The sequence below is a fragment of the Rana temporaria genome, chromosome 10 (genome assembly GCF_905171775.1).
Source record: "Rana temporaria chromosome 10, aRanTem1.1, whole genome shotgun sequence".
NCBI lineage: Eukaryota > Metazoa > Chordata > Amphibia > Anura > Ranidae > Rana > Rana temporaria.
Window position 1 is genome coordinate 129,810,446 of NC_053498.1, and position 20,626 is coordinate 129,831,071.

Consider the following 20,626-nt stretch of genomic DNA (forward strand, 5'->3'; position numbering starts at 1 on the left):
TAACAGTACAGGTTTAACTCACTTTTAAGGTGCTTCACTAATACAAAGCCAGTTCACCCTGAGAGAGCATGTGGCTGGGGATTCTGATTTTACTACCCCCTCCCCCATCCTGCCACCCTGGCAGCCAGCATAGTTGGAGTTCCTGTCCCTAGGGGAGATTGGGGCTTCGTCCCCAGGGGAGATGGGGTCCCTGTCCCCAAGTGAGAAGTGGTCCCTATCCCCAGGGGTGATGGGATCCCAAATACGACCCCCCTATTACAATGTCCTCTGTCCCCCTTCACATCACTCCCATAGTGCCCTCTGCCCCCCCCCATAGGAAGTTTCCTGTGCCCCCCAAAGCAGCGTCCTCTGTCCCTGCATCCCCCCCCCCCCCACTGTAGTGTCCTCTGCCCTAATAGTGTCTTCTGCTCCTATAGTGTCCTCTTCCCCCATAGTGTCCTTTGTTCTCTGACCCCATAGTGTCTTTTGTTCTCTGCCCATATAGTGTCCCCTGTCCTCTGTCCCCATAGTGTCCTCTGTCCCCATAGTGTCCTTTGCCCCATAGTTTCCTTTGTCCTCTGTCCCCATAGTGTCCTCTTTACCCATAGTGTCCTCTGCCCCCATAGTTTCCTCTGCCCCATAGTGTCCTCTGCACCCATAGTGTCCTCTGTCCTCTGTCCCCATAGTTTCCTCTGCCCCAATAGTGTCCTTTGCACCCATAGTGTCCTCTGTCCTCTGTCCCCATAGTGTCCTCTGCCCCAATAGTGTCCTTTGACCTAATAGTGTCCTCTGTCCCCATAGTGTCCTCTGCACCCATAGTGTCCTCTACCCCCATAGTGTCCTCTGTCCCCATTGTGTCCTTTGCCCCCATAGTGTCCTTTGTCCTCTTTCCCCATTGTGTCCTCTGTACCCTTAGTGTCCTCTGCCCCCATAGTGTCCTTTGTCCCCATAGTGTCCTCTGCACCCATAGTGTCCTCTGTCCCCATAGTGTCCTCTGTCCCCATAGTGTCCTCTGCCCCAATAGTGTCCTTTGACCTAATAGTGTCCTCTGCCCCCATAGTGTCCTCTGCCCCAATAGTGTCCTTTGACTTAATAGTGTCCTCTGCCCCCATAGTGTCCTCTGCCCCCATACTGACCTCTGCCCCAATAGTGTCCTCTGCCCCAATAGTGTCCTCTGCCCCCATAGTGACCTCTGCCCCCATAGTGTCCTCAGCCCCCTCTGCACCCCACAGACACAAAAACACACTGTGAAGGTAGAACTCTCCTACCTTACACAGGTGTAGAGCACAGCAGTGAGCAGCTACACAGGACTGGATGGGGGCGGGTACTGCTGAAGTTACCTTTTGACATCAATAAGGCTGGTGATTGGTTGCTAGGATTGCCCGGCAACCAATCACCTACTGTTTAATGTAAAAAGTTAACTTCAGCGGTTCCCGCCCCCATCCAGCCCAGTGATACCAGCCGCTCGCTGCTGTCCATTGAAGAGGACAGTGGCGACCATGTCTGCGGGCCGGGTGCTCGTGAATTAATCACGGCACTGACGGGTCGGACAATTAGCGGTCGTGGGCCGGGTGCGGCCCGCGGGTTGCCGACCCCTGCTCTACAAAGTAAAAGCAATCCCAGCGACTAATTTATGTTCGGACTGAAACAAATTGCCCTTCTCTAGTCAGAATAGGCCTGATCTTCAAGTGGTTAAAGAACATAATTGGGTATATGTTCATGCTACGCTATTGTTTCTAAAGGGCACAATCAACTGGGTTACACTAGCTAATCTGCATAGTCAACTAGAGAATAGGAATGGGGTTCGCCTTTGCTGCGGGCTGGGGTTCATTCAAAATTTGGGTGTTCACTATTCGTTGAATGAGCAAAATAAATAGGGTGTTTACCTGCTGAAGTGAACCTCTGGCTGCTGTCGGAAGTCATTCATTTATTGGCAATAGTAATATAAACGTCAACTTCCCACTGTGCGGGCCGCAAGTGTCTTTGGTTGCTAGGACACAAGCGACTGCCTGCCTCCTAGCAAACAAGGGTACTGTGTGTTTATTTAATACTTACATATTGGTATGGTTCGGGGGGGGGGGGGGGGTGAACATCACTTGCTCAGCTATATCTGCCTCATTACGTGTAGCCTCTCTGGGCTGCAAAGGGAGAGAAGCAGGCAAACCTATAGATTCTCTTTTCCTCTCCTGCCCATAGATCCACATTATATCCTCCCCCTATAGGTCACCATTTAATATCCCCTTACCGTAGACCCTCTCTTCCTTTCCTGCCCATGGATCGACATTACATACTCCCCCTATAGGTCAACATTTAATATCCTCTTACCATAGACCCTCTCTTCCTTTCCTGCCCATAGATCCACATTATATCCTCCCCCTATAGGTCACCATTTAATATCCTCTTACCGTAGACCCTCTCTTCCTTTCCTGCCCATGGATCCACATTACATCCTCCCCCCATAGGTCACCATTTAATATCCTCTTACCGTAGACCCTCTCTTCCTTTCCTGCCCATAGATCCACATTATATCCTCCCCCCATAAGTCACCATTTAATATCCTCTTACCGTAAACCCTCTCTTCCTTTCCTGCCCATGGATCGACATTACATCCTCCCCCCATAGGTCACCATTTAATATCCCCTTACCATAGACCCTCTCTTCCTTTCCTGCCCATAGATCCACATTACATTCCCCTCCCATAGGTCGCCATTTAATATCCTCTTACCCGTAGACCCTCTCTTCCTTTCCTGCCCATGGATCGACATTACATTCCCCTCCCATAGGTCGCCAATTAATATCCCCTTACCATAGACCCTCTCTTCCTTTCCTGCCCATAGATCCACATTACATTCCCCTCCCATAGGTCGCCATTTAATATCCTCTTACCGTAGACACTCTCTTCCTTTCCTGCCCATAGATCCACATTACATCCTCCCTCCATAGGTCACCATTTAATATCCTCTTACCGTAGACCCTCTCTTCCTTTCCTGCCCATAGATCCACATTATATCCTCCCCCTATAGGTCACCAATTAATATCCTCTTACCCGTAAACCCTCTCTTCCTTTCCTGCCCATGGATCGACATTACATTCCCCTCCCATAGGTCGCCATTTAATATCCTCTTACCGTAGACCCTCTCTTCCTTTCCTGCCCATAGATCCACAGTAGATCCTCCCCCTAAAGGTCACCTGTACTCTCCAGCTCACAGAGCCATCTAATATCCTTTTAACTATAGATCCTCTTTTGCTTTCCTGCCTGTAGAGCCACATTATATCCTTCTCTCGTAAATCACCTATGCTTCCCAGCTCATAGAACCAATATATATCCCCTATCCATAGATCCATTTTTACTTTCCTGGCCATAGATCCACAATATATCGTCCCCTATAGGTCACCTGTGCTCTCTAGCTCAGTGGTCGTCAACCTTTCGGACCTCACGGACCACTAAACTCACAATTTTAAATCCCACGGGCCACTAATATGAATTTTACATGCCTTATACGTACAATGCTCCAGCTCTCTGTCTATTAAGCTCCCCCCCCCCCCCGCACTCTGCATCACACTGCTGCCTTACACAGACTCATCATTGAATCTCACCTCCTTATCCAGCCATGTGTTCAAGCACTATGCTCCCTCCCATAGTCTGTGATCAGCGTTGCCATTGGAAGTCCCCTCCTTCTTCACCTCCTGCTCTCTGCACCACTCCCGGGACCTCCCTCTGAGTTCACAGGAACCGGTGTTCTATCGAATAGTGCCCTCCGTCGAAAAGTGTCTGCGCATGTGCACACCCCCTGTGCACAGAGCCCCCCAGGACAAACAAACTTTTAGCACACTTTTGCATCCTAGGCAGTGATGTAAGGAGTGACTCTACTGAGGACACCCGATGTAAGGTGGGACTCTCCTGGGGACACCTGATGTCAGGAGGAACTCTGCTGGGGGCAACTGATGTAAGGAGGGACTCTGCTGGGTTGCCCCAGATGTAAAAAGGGACTCTGCTGAGGGCCCCTGATGTAAAGAGGGACTCTGCTGGGGGGCCCTGATGTAAAGAGGGACTCTGCTGAGCGCACCTGATTTAAGGAGTGACTCTGCTGGGGGTACCTGATGTAAGGAAGGACTCTACTGGGGACACCTGATGTAAGGAGGGACTCTACTGGGTACACCTGATGTAAGGAGGGTCTCTACTGGGGACACCTGATGTAAGGAGGGACTCTACTGGGGACACCTGATGTAAGGAGGGACTCTACTGGGGACACCTGATGTAAGGAGGGACTCTACTGGGGACACCTGATGTAAGGAGGGACTCTGCTGGAGGCACCTGATGTAAGGAGGGACTTTGCTGGGGACACCTGATGTAAGGAGGGACTCTACTGGGGACACCTGATGTAAGGAGGGACTCTGTTGGGGACACCTGAGTAAGGAGGGACTCTACTGGGGACAACTGACGTAAGAAGGGACTCTACGGGGGGCACCTGATGTAAGGAGGGACTCTGCTGGGGGCACCTGATGTAAGGAGGGACTCTGCTGGGGGCACCTGAGTAAGGAGGGACTCTACTGGGGACAACTGACGTAAGAAGGGACTCTACTGGGGGCACCTGATGTAAGGAGGGACTCTGCTGGGGGCACCTGATGTAAGGAGGGACTCTACTGGGGGCACCTGATGTAAGGAGGAACTCTGCTGGGGGCACCTGATGTAAGGAGGGACTCTGCTGGGGGCACCTGATGTAAGGAGGGACTCTGCTGGGGGCACCTGATGTAAGGAGGGACTCTGCTTGGGATACCTGATGTAAGGAGAGACACCTGAGTAAGGAGGGACTCTACTGGGGACAACTGACGTAAGAAGGGACTCTACTGGGGGCACCTGATGTAAGGAGGGACTCTGCTGGGGGCACCTGATGTAAGGAGGGACTCTACTGGGGGCACCTGATGTAAGGAGGAACTCTGCTGGGGGCACCTGATGTAAGGAGGGACTCTGCTGGGGGCACCTGATGTAAGGAGGGACTCTGCTGGGGGCACCTGATGTAAGGAGGGACTCTGCTGGGGACACCTGATGTAAGGAGGGACTCTGCTTGGGATACCTGATGTAAGGAGAGACACCTGATGTAAGGAGGGACTCTGCTGGGGGCACCTGATGTAAGGAGGGACTCTGCTGGGGGCACCTGATGTAAGGAGGGACTCTGCTGGGGACACCTGATGTAAGGAGGGACACCTGATCTGATCTGATTCTTCCCCCTCTATGGCACACCTAGAAATGAGTGCCCACACCTGACCCTAATAATAATAAGACTCCGCCTAAAAACAAAAAAGTGTCCCTATACATTTTTGGACAATGTTGGCAGCTATGCTTTTCCATGAAAAGATGATGTTTGTGTCTGAAAGCTCACTGGCTTCATCCAAGCCGTCATTCTTAATGAAGCCATGTGCATTGTGTAGGGTTCTCTGTGTTGTATTCATGTGACGGTTGTCTTTGTCCTCTTACAGCTCGTAGATTTGTAGGCGATGATGAGTATCTGGAGATCACAGGGATCACCAAGGAGCAGTCGGGACTCTATGAATGCAGTGCCGCCAATGAGGTGTCCATACCAGATGTCCGCAGAGTCAGAATCACAGTCAACTGTAAGTGACATCTCCTTCTGTTATGAAAGAAAAGACGTACATAAAAGACACTGAGGAATGTCTGACACTCCATATCTGGGCCAAGCAGTTTACTGTCATCTTAAAAAGCAATTGATTCTCAGAGGACGCTAAAACCCGACAGGTACAATCCATATATATGACATATACAGGCAGAGACCATCTGCCAGGCACACCATATACCAGCGTGTGCACTATATATACAGTGGCGGAAATAATTATTGATCCCCTGCAGATTTGTAAGTTTGCCCACTCACATAGAAATGAAGGGTCTATAATTGTTATCATAGGTGTATTTTAAATAATAGAGACAGAATATCAACCAAAAATCCAGAAATAACACGATACAAATGTTATAAATTGAGTTGCAGTTCAGTGAGTAAAATAAGTATTTGATCCCTTAGCAACCAACAAGAATTTTGTCTCCCACAGACTGGCTACAGTATGTACTCAAGTGGTACACCGGTTAAAGTATAACTAAAGTCAAAACTTTTTTTTTCTAATTTTGGATAGAGTGCAGAATCATTAGAACATACCTCCCAACTTTTTGAGATGGGAATGAGGGACACCTGTCTGCAAAAGTATGCAGGCATAGGACACACCCTCTTAAAGGAGAATTGTAAAAAAATTCCCTTTATTTAAAGGGATTTCCCCTCACTTCCTGTTTGGCTATGGGATAGGAAGTGAAGGGAAATCTCTGCAATGGGACACAGATGACGAAAAAAATCTGACAGGGATTATAACCCTCCCCTGCTCTATCCAAAATGAAAAAAAAAAATGTGCCTATAGTTCTACTTTAAACTTTTTTGAGTGCTCACTTGCTTTCAGTCCAGCCGGGAACACAGGAAACTGAATCTCCTGTACCACGCGGTACCCGGCCCGGGTACTATCTGATAGGGGACTGGGGACCCATAATGATAGAACACCGGACAGACAGGAGGAAGAGGAGCTCGGCCACACTACAGCGGCAGCCTACAGGGAAGAAGGGGAGGTAAGAATAGAAAAACATAGGGACTGGGGGGGGGGGGAGTAAAAACATGGGTGTAAAAAATTAGTGTAGCGCTAACGTAGGCTTTGCGTGCGGGGGGGTGCTTGGGGGCCCCCATTTTGCTTGGGGCCCCCAAATTCCTTCAAACGGCCCTGGTTGTAAGGTAAGTATTTTATAATGTGCTAGTATGCGATGCGCGCGCGCCTGCTATCCCACTTAAAGGAGTTGGCGAACAGCTACGGCGGCTCCCGGGATCGTGCCGACCTGCCATTTTATAATGACGGCGGCAGGTCAGCACGATCCCGCGAATCGCGTAGCTGTTCGCCAACTCCTTTAAGCGGGATAGCAGGCGCGCGCGCATCGCATACTAGAACATTATAAAATTCTTACCTTACAAACAGGGCCGTTTGAAGGAATTTGGGGGCCCCAAGCAAAATGGGGGCCCCCAAGCACCCCCCCGCACGCAAAGCCTACGTTAGCGCTACACTAATTTTTTACACCCATGTTTTTACTCCCCCCCCCCTCCCTAGTCCCTATGTTTTTCTATTCTCACCTCCCCTTCTTCCCTGTAGGCTGCCGCTGTAGTGTGGCCGAGCTCCTCTTCCTCCTGTCTGTCCGGTGTTCTATCATTATGGGTCCCCAGTCCCCTATCAGATAGTACCTGGGCCGGGTACCGCGTGGTACAGGAGATTCAGTTTCTCGGCAGAATTCAGCGAGAAACTCGGTCAGAGCCGGATTCTGCCGAGAAACTCTGTCGTGTGTACACTTTCGGCCCGATGGAGCCGCCGAGGAACTCGTCGAGAAAATAGAGAACATGTTCTCTATTTTCTCGTTGTTCTATGGGAGAACTCGGCCCGCCGAGCTTCTCGGCGGCTTCAGGGCTGAATTTGCCGTGTGTACGGGGCCTTAGAGAAGACCTCTAAAGAAGAGTGGACCAAAATCCCTCTTGAGATGTGTGCAAATCTGGTCACCAACTACAAGAAACATCTTACATCTGATTGCCAACAAGGGTTTCTCCACCAAGTACTAAGTCCTGTTTTGCTTGGGGATCAAATACTAGTTTTACTTAATTTATAACATTTGTATCATGTATTTCCTTTCTGGATTTTTGGTTGATATTCTGTCTCTATCATTTAAAATACACCTATGATAAAAATGATAGATCCTTAATTTCTTTGTAAGTGGGCAAACTTCCAAAATCTGCAGGGGATCAAATATTAATTTCCCCACTGTATACTGCGTGCCAACAGGTACAATCTACGTCTACAATTTACACCAGAAGAGACCATATATCCAGCGTAGGCAATAGGCACTATATATTATTTATCAGCAAGTACAATCTACTGTACATGCATAACATATAACAGCAGAGACCTGTAAGTTATCTATACACCAGCATGTGCATTATATATTATGTATCAGCAAGTACAATCAAAATGTACAACATATATTAGAGTGAGTAACTTGTATAGCGCTTCAAATGCGAACTAAATCGCCTCAAGGCAGGGACCATCTGCAAGGCATGCCATATACCAACAGCATGTATACTATATTTTATATATTAGCAGGTAAAATCTATATGTACAACTTATACCAGCAGAGACCATCTGCAATGCATGCTATATCATGCTAGATACCAGCATGTGCACTGTATATTATATGTTAGCAGCATAGGTGTGCGCAGCCTTTTGCATTGGAGGGGTGCACCCCTAATACACACACGCATACAGGCACACACACTCTTTAAAAAAAATTAAACACATATGTTTTTTAATGTGTGAGAGAGAGGGGGGTGAGAGAGATGGGGGAGAGAGGGGTGATAAATATAGAGGAGGGGTGGTGTGAAAGAGAGGGAGGTGAGAGAAATATAGAGGAGGGAGGGGTGAGGGGGTGAGAGAGATCGAAAGAGGGAGAGAAAGGGCAAGATAGAAGGAGCGAGAGAGTGAGGAGGGGTGAGAGGGGGGCATGAGAGAGATAGAAAGGGATGAGAGAGAGGGGGGTGAGAGGGTGTGTGTGTGAGAGAGGGGTGAATCAGAGGTGAGGGGGGCATGAGAGCGATAGAAAGGGATGAGAGAGAGGGGGTGAGAGGGTGTGTGTGTGTGAGGGGGGGGGTGAAAGAGAGGTGGGTGAGGGGGCCAGAGGGCGATAGAAAGGGATGAGAGAGAGGGGGGTGAGATGGGTGTGTGTGTGTGAGAGAGGGGTGAAAGAGAGGTGAGGGGGGCATGAGAGCGATAGAAAGGGATGAGAGAGAGGGGGGTGAGAGGGTGTGTGTGTGAGAGAGGGGTGAAAGAGAGGTGAGGGGGGCATGAGAGCGATAGAAAGGCATAAGAGAGAGGGGGGTGAGAGGGTGTGTGTGTGAGGGGGGGTGAAAGAGAGGTGGTTGAGGGGGGCATGAGAGCGATAGAAAGGGATGAGAGTGTGTGTGTGTGTGAGGGGGGGTGAAATAGAGGTGAGAGAGGGGGGTAGAAAGGGGGTGAGAGAGAGGGGGGTGTTCAGAAAGCCTGCTACTCACAATCATGGCCTCAGACTGGTCTCTCTGAGGCTCACGCTTCTGTACACTGGCACCCAGGGGGATTAGGGTGTGCCCAGGCACACCGGGCACACCCCCTGCGCACGCCTATGGTTAACAGGTACCAACCACATGCATAAAATACACCAACAGAGACCATATGCAAGATACACCATTATGGAATATCAGGTTATTGGTAAGGTACATTTCTCTGAATAGGGTGAGTGTTACAGTAAAAACCTTCTTCTTTTGAAGAACAGCTGATTTCAGGGAATGTATTTTTTTTACTGGGCAAATGTTGGGTGAATGTTTTGTGAAGTCCCCATCAAATCTTTGATAAACATACCACAGAATGATATAATTGAGCTGACTTTTTGATTTGCGTGTCCATTTCACAGACCCACCATACATATCTGATGCCAGAAACACGGGAGCGTCTGTCGGACAGAAAGGCATTCTGCGCTGCTCTGCCCTGGCTGTCCCTCTGGCTGAATTCCAGTGGTATAAGGAAGACACTCGGTGAGTCTCGGAGAATTAGATATAAACTGTGTGCTGTAACTACACTGTAGGACAGTGATGACGAACCTTGGCACCCCAGATGTTTTGGAACTACATTTCCCATGATGCTCATGCACTCTGCAGTGTAGGTGACCATCATGGGAAATGTAGTTCCTAAACATCTGGAGTGCCAAGGTTCGCCATCACTGCTGTAGGAAGGTCAGCAGATGGAGATTTGAAATTATTTGACACATTGGGGTTGAATTACTAAAAGTGTAGAGTGCAAAATCTGGTGCAGCTGTGCATAGTAGCCAATTGGTCTCTAACGTTAGCTTGTTCAATTAAGCTTTGCAAAAAAAAAAAAACGACTGGAAGCTGATGGGTTTCTATGCAGAGCTTCACAAAATTTTGTACTCTCGTCTTAGTAAATCAGGGGTCTCCAAACTTTTCAAACAAAGTGCCAGTTTATTGGCCTTCAGACTTTAGGAGGGCCGGATTGTGGCCAGCAGGGGCAGAAAATTACCCAGGCCCAGCTCTAGTGAGAATAAATATGGCCTCAGGGTTGGTGGTCAGTAGGAGGAGGAGTAGGGCCCCTATCAGTAGGACGAATAGTAACTCATCATTCATATCAGTAGAAGAAATAGTGCCCCCTTGTAGGTGTCAGTGGGAGGAATAGTGCCTCATATCAGTTGGAGGAATAGTGCCCCAAGGGCCGGATAAAGGCTAGCAAAGGGCCACATCTGGCCCTCGGGCCGCAGTTTGCAGACCCCTGTAGTAAATCAACCCCCTTGTAGATGAATTAGGAGGTCTTGTGTTATGGGTAGGCAGAAGACTTGCCTTGAGCATTTCATCAGGAGGCAAGGGTCACAAAAAGGGCAGGACCTGCAACCTATGCTGAAGAACTAGTTCACTACTCATGGGTGGGGCACTCATTGACTTTTTGGGTGTGAAAGGACCTTGTCCCAGCACTGTCCATTGCTTCGTAAAATTGGATCTGAGGTGATACATTAAAGTGGAGGTTCACCCAAAAACTCAATTTTTAACCTTAGATTGGACCTAATTACGGGAAGCAGAATCGGGTGTTTTGGTTAAAATCAATGCAGTACTTACCTTTTTTGAGATAGATGTTCTCCCGCCGCTTCCGGGTATGGGCAGCGGGACTGGGCGTTCCTACTTGATTGACAGCCTTCCGACCGTCGCATACAGCGCGTCACCAGTTTCCGAAAGTAGCCGAACGTCGGTGCGCAGGCGCCGTATAGCGCCGCACCGACGTTCGGCAACTCGTGACGCGCTGTATGCGACCGTCGGAAGGCTGTCAATCAAATATTAACGCCCAGTCCCGAAGACCATACCCGGAAGCGGCGGGAGAACATCTATCTCAAAAAAGGTAAGTACTGCATTGATTTTAACCAAAACACCCGATTCTGCTTCCCGTAATTAGGCCCAATCTAAGGTTACATTTTTTTTTTCGGGTGAACTCCCGCTTTAAAGTCTAAATTACATACAGATGTGCCGCAAGGCTCTGCCTGGACTTGAAGGCTTGTGGCACATCTGTTCTCACGCAGAATTGGGAGGCAAACATCTGTAGCACCACCCTGACCCCCAGGAGTAGGTGGAGTAAACCTGGAGACGGGGGGCAGCATTTCACCCCAGGGCTGAGTCTATGGCTAAAATGAGGACAGGATAAATTACTCCAGCAGCACCTCCCCAGCCCAGAGCTCGGGGGAAGACTGAGATCACAAGACCTGCCCAAGATATTTATATCTTCCCCAGCATGTACCAGTGGTAAGAAACCTCCTACTGGTTGGCTGAAGGACATTTAAATATTTACTGTCTAATGCCGCATAAACACATGATCGGAATTTCCGACAACAAATGTTCGATGGTAGCTTGTTGTCGGAAATTCCGACCGTGTGTAGGCTCCATCGGACATTTGCTGTCAGAAATTCCATGTGTTTCCGACAACAAACATTTTGAGAGCTGGTTCTCAAATTTTCCAACAACAAAATCTGTTCTCGTAAATTCTGAGCGTGTGTAGACAATTCCGATGCACAAAGTTCCACGCATGCTCTGAATCAAGTACGAGGTGACGTACAACGGCACTATAAAGGGGAAGTTCCATTCGGATGGCGCCACCCTTTGGGCTGCTTTTGCTAATTTCCCTGTCTCATAACTTGCTTCTGGGCATGCATGTTTTTTCCCCCTCGTTAAAGCGTACACACGACCGTTTTTTACGACGTGAAAAAGAATGACGTGAAAAACAAAAATAAATAAATAATGCGGGTTCTAAAAAAAATCCGGCTATTTTTTTTTGTCGAGAAAAATGCTCTGGAGCATACACACAACTGTTTTTCACGACCAATTTTAAAAATTGCATTTTTCTCGTTATGAAAAATGGTCGTATGTACGCGGCATAAGGGCTGTGCACTCTTCTATAATCTAATATAAGGAGATAGAAGATCGATCAGAACATTTGTTGTAATTGGCCCTGACCCTACAGCTGAGAGTAAAGAATGACAGTGGAGTACTCCCTCCTCTGGAATGTGATGGAACGAGAGACGCTTATAAATAGGAAGCATCGCTCTTTATTTTTGGCCTCAGAATTATTCACATCCAAGGACACTTCATAGTAATTTTTTTAAATGTTTTTGCATCTTTAGTATCGTTATTCCTCTCTGATGCCAAATGAAGAACAGATGTTTCCAGTAGTGTGACTGTGATGTATGTAAAGTAGGCAGGCTCCCTGCTGCAGAATGCTGGGGGTTATCATGTACTAGATATATAACATCAGTAATACGATTATAGATTTATAGCGTGTTATGCACAGTATGTGATCAGCTGCACATATGGTAATACAGAGGACTCATTACCTTGTAAGGATTAGAACATACGAATTCCAGAAGCAGCTCTCACTTGTATTCCTGGAAAATGGTTGCATTTGAGATATGTTCACAATAAATTCTCATTAGCGTGTGTAGAGGAACTATAGCAATGCATGAGAAAAGCTGCAACAAACACATAGGCCCAGATTCTCGTAGATGGGCGTAAAACTGCGGAGGCGTAACGTATTTCATTTACGTTACGCCGCCGCAAGTTTTACAGGCAAGTGCTTTATTCACAAAGAACTTGCCTGTAAAGTTGCGGCGGCGTAGCGTAGATCCCCCGGCGCAAGCCCGCCTAATTCAAATGAGCCGGGTAGGGGGTGTAGAGCGAATTAGGCGCGTTCCCGTCGCATGCGCCGTCCCTAAAATTTCCAGACGTGCATTGCGCTAAATGACGTCGCAAGGACGTCATTGGTTTCGACGTGAGCGTAAATGGCGTCCAGCCCCATTCACGGACGACTTACGCAAACGACGTAAATTTTTAAATTTCGACGCAGGAACGACGGCCATACTTAACATTGGTTGCCCCTCATATAGCAGGGGCAACTTTACGCGTCGCAAATCTAACCTAAACATCGTAACTTCACTGCGTCGACCGCGCGTACGTTCGGGAATTCGCGTATTTTGCTAATTCGCATACACGACGGGGAAAACGACGGAGGTGACGCCTAACGGCAAAAAAAAAAAATTGCATTTAAGATCCGACAGCGTAAGAGCCTTACGCCTGTCGGATCTAATGGATATCTATGCGTAACTGATTCTAAGAATCAGTCGCATAGATACGACGGCCCAGATTAGGACTTACAACGGCGTACATTGCGTTGCGCCGTCGTAAGCCCTTTCAGAATCTGGGCCTTTATTTTTATTCCACCCAGTTTAAAAAGTAAAGATTGCTTTTCAGAGCCTTCAAAAATGCTTGATGAGTGCCAATGTATACTGGGTAATATTAGAAAAAGGAGGGCGCACCGACCTTGTGCATTACCAAAAATAAAATTGTATTCCTCCCAAAAAAAACAGCATGATGCTTGAAGACCAGGCAGTGATCACTTTGGCTCTGAGGAAGATGGTCCTCCCTCGAAACGCGTTAGCCACTCTGAATACTGCCTGGTATTCCGGCATCACCGGTTTTTCACAACAGACCCAAGGCAGACTGTTCGCATCTGCCTCTGCTGTGATATGTCTATATACAAAATCTGTATGTGTGTACAACCATAAATAAAATTGTATTTATTTATTTTGGCCCTATTACAAAACACCTCTGAAGCCTCGTACACACGACCGAGGAACTCGACGGGCGAAACACATAGTTTTCCTCGTCGAGTTCCTTGTTAGGCTGTCGAGGAACTCGACAAGGCAAGTTTCTCCATTCCCGTCGAGGAAAAAGAAGACATGCTCTCTTTTTGGCTCGACGGGATCCTCGACAGTTTCCTCGTCGAAAAATTTACACACGACCGGTTTCCTCGGCCAAAAAAAAATCCCAGCAAGTTTCTTGCTGGTTTTTGCCGAGAAACTCGGTCGTGTGTACGAGCCCTGAGAGTCTCTGCCTATGATGAGAGGGGGTGTGTTCCTTTCCTCCAATCAGCAATGTTAGCTATCTTGGCTGTAATCCCAGACATCACACTCTGTGTTAAACAGGAAGAGAAAATATCCTAACACGATCTGAACATTCTAAACAGTATATAAATGTGAAGACGGCAGATATGGATGTAAAGCCTATGTAGGGAGATTTGGTTCATCTCTGTGTATCATCTGAGGCTATTCACTTCACTGGGTGTATGGAAGGTTTACAATTTACATCCAATTTAAATGAATCCCCTGGTAATCCAGCTATGACGGTGGTTCAAGCACTTCCTGTTATAGGGAAACAATGTTCTGGCCCTGTCTCCTGATTGTGTTCCAGTGTTGTCATTCTGTCGCATGGGCTTCTAATGGAGACTACAAGGGGCCATTTCAACACAAATTATGCAGGCATCATTCACCGGTGTCACCATCACCCCAAAAACGGACATGTGGCTGGCCACTTCTCACCTGAATTGGTATTATTCATTCATCAACAAATGTACCAGTTTACATATTTGCTGTGTCCTAGGTTACACAATTATCCTTGAGAATTTGCCGGCTGACACATGGTTGTGTTTTTAGATCTAAAGAGGCTGATATTTGGCCTCCGCCTCCATCTTTGGGCTTCCTACAAGTCTAGACATGATGAAGCCACAGTAAAGGCCCATATACACAACCGGACTTTTCGACAACAGCGGTCCGACGGACATGTTTTATCGGACAATCCGACCTTCTGTATGCTCCATCGGACAATTGTCGTTGTAATTTCCACTGACAAATGTGCATGCTCTCAAACTTTCCGACAACAAATGGTTTACGTCGGATCATCCGATCGTATGTACACAAGTTCATCGGACTAAAATCCAAAGTACAAACACGCATATTCAGAACCAATGCTAAACATCAGACAACAATAGCAGAAGTTGCCCAAAGGGTGGCAGTAAAGAGCTGAAAAACCACGTGATTTGGTGAATGTTGGCTGAAAATGTTCTGCCGTGTATATGCATACCAAGTTCACGACACCCTTCGGACAAAAATCCATGGAGAAGTCAGATGGAAGTCCGATCGTGTATACAAGGCTTGAGTGTCCACCACTCTGCCCTACCTCTGTCCAGGAGGCTTTGCAAATTTTACTGGGGAAATATCATCCCCCCCTCTGGTATCGGTGGCCTTTGTACAAGTGAAGACCAGACCACTGCCTTACTTCTGTCCAGGAGACTTTGCTCGTTATACTGGCAAAATATCTACTCCCTTCACCGTCAGTGGCCCTTTGTACAAGTGAAGACCAGATAATGCCACACTCAGTTTCCGACACTCTGCCCTGCCCCTTGTCCAGTAGAATTTGCACATTATATATGTGAAAAATCTGCCACTCCTTTATCTGTTGCCTTCCAACAAGTCTAGATCCAATGATGCTACACTGAAGCCTCGTACACACGCTCGGTTTTCTCGGCAAGAACCAGCAAGAAAACTGCTGGCCGAGTATACCGAGCGTGTGTACGAGGCTTTGAGGTTTCTCGTCAAGAAAACTGCCCAGAATCTAGACGAGAAAAATAGAACCTGCTCTCTATTTTCTCGACGTGATTCTCAGCAGTGTTTTCCTGCCGAGAAACCCGAGCGTCTGTATACTGACCTGTCGCCGTGGAAACCCGCGCAATGACTTTGACGCATGCGCGGTAGCTTCCAAGGCATAGGTAGGGTGTTGCAAGATGGCGGCGACGGCATCGAATGTGACGAGCGCATGCTCGTCGTAGTCGATGACGTCACCGCGTTCGTGCCAATCAAAAGAACGGAAGTTCTTTTGAATGGAGTGTGTGTACACACGGCCGGGAAGAGAATCTTGCCAAGAATTTCGTCAGGAAAAACAACGCCGTGTGTACAGGGCTTAAGTGTTGGAACACTGCCCTGCTCCTTGTTCTGTAGACTCTAGAGCAGGCATGTCCAAAGTCCGGCCCGGGGGCCAATTGCGGCCCCTGTTACAGTTTAATGTGGCCCCCTCTGGTAATTTGGCTATATACTGTATTTATTGGTGCTGCCTCGGAGGGGACAGGGGACGGGAGGGGGGGAACGATTGCTGTCAAATTACATACACGAGAATCCCCATGTTTACTCAGAGGCATCTGTAATAGGAAGTCCCGTCTCTTGGGCTGCCATTGGACGACTCCTCTGTCCATCATAGGAGGCGGGACATTGTTTTAAAGAGGCTGCTGTGTAAACAGGAGATTCTCCTGTATATAATCTGTTGGTGCTGGTCCCACCCCCCCCCCTCCGAGGCTGCAGATAGGCATCGATCAGGCTGCATTCATGGCAATGGAGAGGCTGCTATCATGGCAATGGAGAGGCTGCTTTCATGGCAATGGAGAGGCTGCATTCATGTCAACGGCGAGGCTGCAGATGGGCACTGATTATGCTGCATTGATGGGCAATGACCCTTATTTTGCTTCACAGTTTTTTATTTACATTTTTTTTCCTGAAACTTCCCTCCTAAAGTGAAGGTGCGTGTTATAAGCCGATAAATACGGTATATCCAAATAACACGCCCAAGCTCATCCCTTCACCACACACAGCTTGGGCAAACACACTTAGACCAAATTTTAATGGTTCAAAGAATGTCAGGCAAAATTGTTCGGCCCTTACGCATGTTCACTTCATCAAATCTGGCCCTCTTTGAAAAAAGTTTGGACACCCATGCTCTAGAGAAATGGTTTCAAACTGACAGACAATTACCATATAAGCAGGATAGAACTTGCACAACATTTCAGAAAGGGGTACTGCAGAAGTTAAAAGTTTTGAGACAGTAGGGAATCTGGCTATATCTTTCATGTCGATGAATATTTCTACGCTGTGTCTGGTAACATGCGCACATCTCCAAGATAGGAAAACTGACAAGTGATTTTTATCTAAATAGATTCTCCACCAGAGCAAATGAACATGTTTTGTGTTCCTGGAAGACTGGAATTGTGATGAAATCTGCTTGTATTTTACAGGTTATCTAACAACCCGGGTGGAGTAAGGATCGACAACAAAGACCACATGTCCATTCTGACCTTCTTCAACGTATCTGAAAAGGATTATGGGAATTATACTTGTGTGGCATCAAATAAGCTGGGCAACAGCAACGCCAGTGTCATTTTATATGGTATGATGATAAGAAGAGAATCTATGTTTCCTGTAGTGACTAATCATTTGTTATCGTTGATTGCCTTCTGTACTGGAGCAATGTCTTCTGGGCTGTAGTTTGCTAGTATGAGCAACTCTATGGGGTCACCTGCTGAGAAGAGCAGCCATAGTAACAATTTCACATTCCCTGTACGTCACAAGGGTGCATACTTAGCCCTTCTGTCACCAACATACAGTACATTAGAGACCGAGGGCCAGATTCTTAGAAGAGTTACGATGGTGTATCTCAGGAAACACCGTCGTATCTCTGTTTTTGGCCCCGGGTATCTATGCGTATGATTCCTAGAATCATTTTCGCATAGATACGGCGTAGATCCGACAGGTGTAAGTCACTTACACCGTCGGATCTTAGATGTAATTCGACGCTGGCCGCTATGTGGCGTTTACGTTCAGTTCTCATTTGACTATGCAAATGAGCCTGATACACTGATTCCCGAACAAATTTGCGCCGCGTTGTTTACGTTGTTTACGTAAGCGTAAGGTTACCCCTGCTATATGAGGGGTAACCTTACGACAGTCCGCCGTATGAGCCGCGGCCTCAATTACCGGCGGGCGCCAGGTCACAATTTCTTGTCGCAATTGCAACCTAGCGCCCGGATTTTGTCGAGCCCTGGCCTAGCTGAGATTGGACAGGTGTGAGGCTTCCCCCTTTTCTCTCTCTCTTTCTCCTGGTCTTCCTTCTGCCCCAGGGGTACAGCCCCTCAACACAGGGGTTCCTCCATACGATTGGACTCTGCACCCTGACTGCCAGACTCTTGAGTATTTATGGGTTGTTTCCCCACCTTCTGGTCCTTACCCCCCCCCCCCAGGGATTGGTGGAAACTCAACTACATATTCAGGCTGCAGCCTCTAATTCTCCACCCTCTAGATTCCAGAACTATCCAGAGAGTTCTAGAAGCCAGGGGGAGGAAGCAACAGAGTCACAACCTTTGGAGCACTGTACAGCCTTTTAAACAAAAGTAACCTATGCTCATCTGCATACAGAGGAACCAGACTAAGTTTTCCTACATTAGCAACTAGGAGGGTGCTACATACACGTTAAAAACAGCAGGTTGCTGTGTTAGGTCCTCTCAACATGTTTCAACCTTCACTGGGTCTTTGATACATCAGGGGAGAAGCTCTTCAGTCTCCTAGACTCAACCAGCTGAGGCATTCTGCTGTATTTCCGTTTGGTAGGCGGATTTTGCGGTTGTCATCTCACAAATGTAAAATGAACATGTTATTTGCACAAGCAACTTAAAAGATCCTAGATTAAAGTAAACTATTTTCACTGGCTTGCACTGATGAATAATGAAGACTTTCTCTTTGCAGGACCGGGAGCCGTGCACAACACAAGCAGCTCCATCTCAGTTGCCCTGGCCGTCATCTGCCTCTGGTGCTCCATCCTCTATTCCCTCAGCAAGTTTTGATGAAGAAGGTGACTGTGGAGATGGGGGAAGGGGGGGTTTGAGATACCTTGAAGCCATGTGGAGCGCCCCTCTCCTCCTTCCCAGGAAAAGACTTCATAGATATTTTGGAGGACCTTCCACCTTGCTATCCTCATCCTCCCTCGGGTTTGTTATCCTGCTGAAATAAATCTTTCTTTTCTACACACTGACAGCCCCTGCAGGCACCTCAGATGTGGAATGGGAGCTCGGGGGAACTATGGGGCTGGTTTCTTGTGTTGGTGTCTATGTCAGTCCCTGTGTCATGCTCCATAGGTCTTTTCGGATAAGGCAGGATGAGGTGAGAGGAGGGCGGGCTACATGGACAGTGGTCTTCACTGCATCGGTGGAATGGAGATCTCCTTCACCTGCATCATTGGCTCCACAGATACATTATAATTTTTTTGGACACTGCAAAGGACTGGTACATATAGTGGTCCTACAAGAAATACTCAGGCTCTAAGAAGGAGTGGGCAGATATTTTTGTGTAGTTGTGCTGAGCTTATTATCTTTACTGACCACTCGCACAGACTAGACTGTCAAATGTAGAGTATGGAACTCTCCAGTGCAATAGGATTACACAACCTATAAGAATATCTGTATGTTCCAAAGATCACCAGTGTCCCATTGGGTCCTTGGAGGGCCTTTAGTGATCGGTTTCCATTCAGTCTGCAGCTTTGTGGCTTCTGTCTAAGTATGTTTAATGGTGGAATCCATGAGGGAGCCCTCTGACTCTGACAACCCATATTGGATGAGATGGACACTGGCACACTCCTGTTGTCAAGCACACGGTTACCAGCAGTCTTGTGTAAAGACTGAAGGTGATTATATTATACATGAAAGGATGTGATGGCCAACTGGACTATCAGAGGCTCCATTTTCCATGGTTCAAGAACTACATTTCTTTTACACAGTGTTATTTTGCCAATTTGGATCCCCAACTGTCAGTGTCATTATTGTGGGACTTTCAATGTCAGGATATTATTTTGGGAACTTCAACATTTCTGACAACTGTGGGCTGATAGCCAGCCTGTAACTGCCGATTGTAACCCCTTGCTATAACAATCACCCTGCCCTAGCATCTCCAGTACAGTCCATTCATTGTTACCATTTCAAAAATGTTAGTAGAATATTAATGGAGCAACGGAAAGCTGGAGAGCCTTGTCTCTCTAGAGTGATGGCTGAAACATTCCCCTCTACAGTAACCTCCAGCGACAGCTCATCTACATCATTTCAGCTATAATATGTCCCACAGATCTGTCATAGATATCATTTTAGTGATAGTCTGATCTATTCGAGGGAGCGCGCTTGGAATTTCATGACACAATGAAATTTTTGGGATGTATTTATTTGGCTTTCATTTAAATCTTAGAAGGCAAGAATGTTTAGTTAAGACACAGCCGGATCGCTGCATGTTCCACAGCGTTTGTACATTTTTTCTAGATGAGGACAGTCAGATGGTTGTAATCCTGTGATGTGTCAATAAAGTCTGATATTTGTACCTGCGATCTTTCTTCATGCTCTGCAAACTAATGAGCCTGAACATTAAAAACGTATCAAGGTTGCACGTCTGTCACTCCAATCTTTCGGATCAAAAATCTACAGTATTACTTGTATATAATAATAGCCTGTTGTATTTTGTGCATGACTGCTGAGGGCGCAATGAGCCCAGGTACAATAAAATGTCACATAGATGTATAGAAAACCTTCCCCCTTGCCCCCTCACCCTATTAAATAAACACACTTACAACCATTAGGTTGGAAAGGGCAAGGCCACAGCTTTATTAAATCCAAACATAACATGAACAATTTTTAACCGGTGCCAGTCACAGTTGTACTGTGAGCACACAATTTCAAAGGGGGTGGAGCCTGTCCTTACCATAAGTGCTGGACAGGCTGCCTACTTCTGATTTCCATCAAGGGCATAGCCCATGTAACGGTCATCACCGTTTACGATATTCCATTCCATCAACCC

At 47.3% G+C, this 20,626-nt stretch overlaps 1 protein-coding gene across 1 annotated transcript in view; it reads left to right on the forward strand.

The window, feature by feature from the left end:
- Positions 1–20,216, forward strand: part of LOC120915602 (opioid-binding protein/cell adhesion molecule homolog) — a 491,565-nt gene extending 471,349 nt beyond the window's left edge. Inside the window, exons 5-8 of the mRNA XM_040326256.1 lie at positions 5,458–5,592; positions 9,506–9,626; positions 17,035–17,186; positions 18,539–20,216. Coding sequence (XP_040182190.1) covers positions 5,458–5,592; positions 9,506–9,626; positions 17,035–17,186; positions 18,539–18,636 — 506 coding nt within the window. The 3' untranslated portion in view covers positions 18,637–20,216. The remainder of the gene's footprint in view (positions 1–5,457; positions 5,593–9,505; positions 9,627–17,034; positions 17,187–18,538) is intronic.
- Positions 20,217–20,626: the final 410 nt, after the last annotated feature.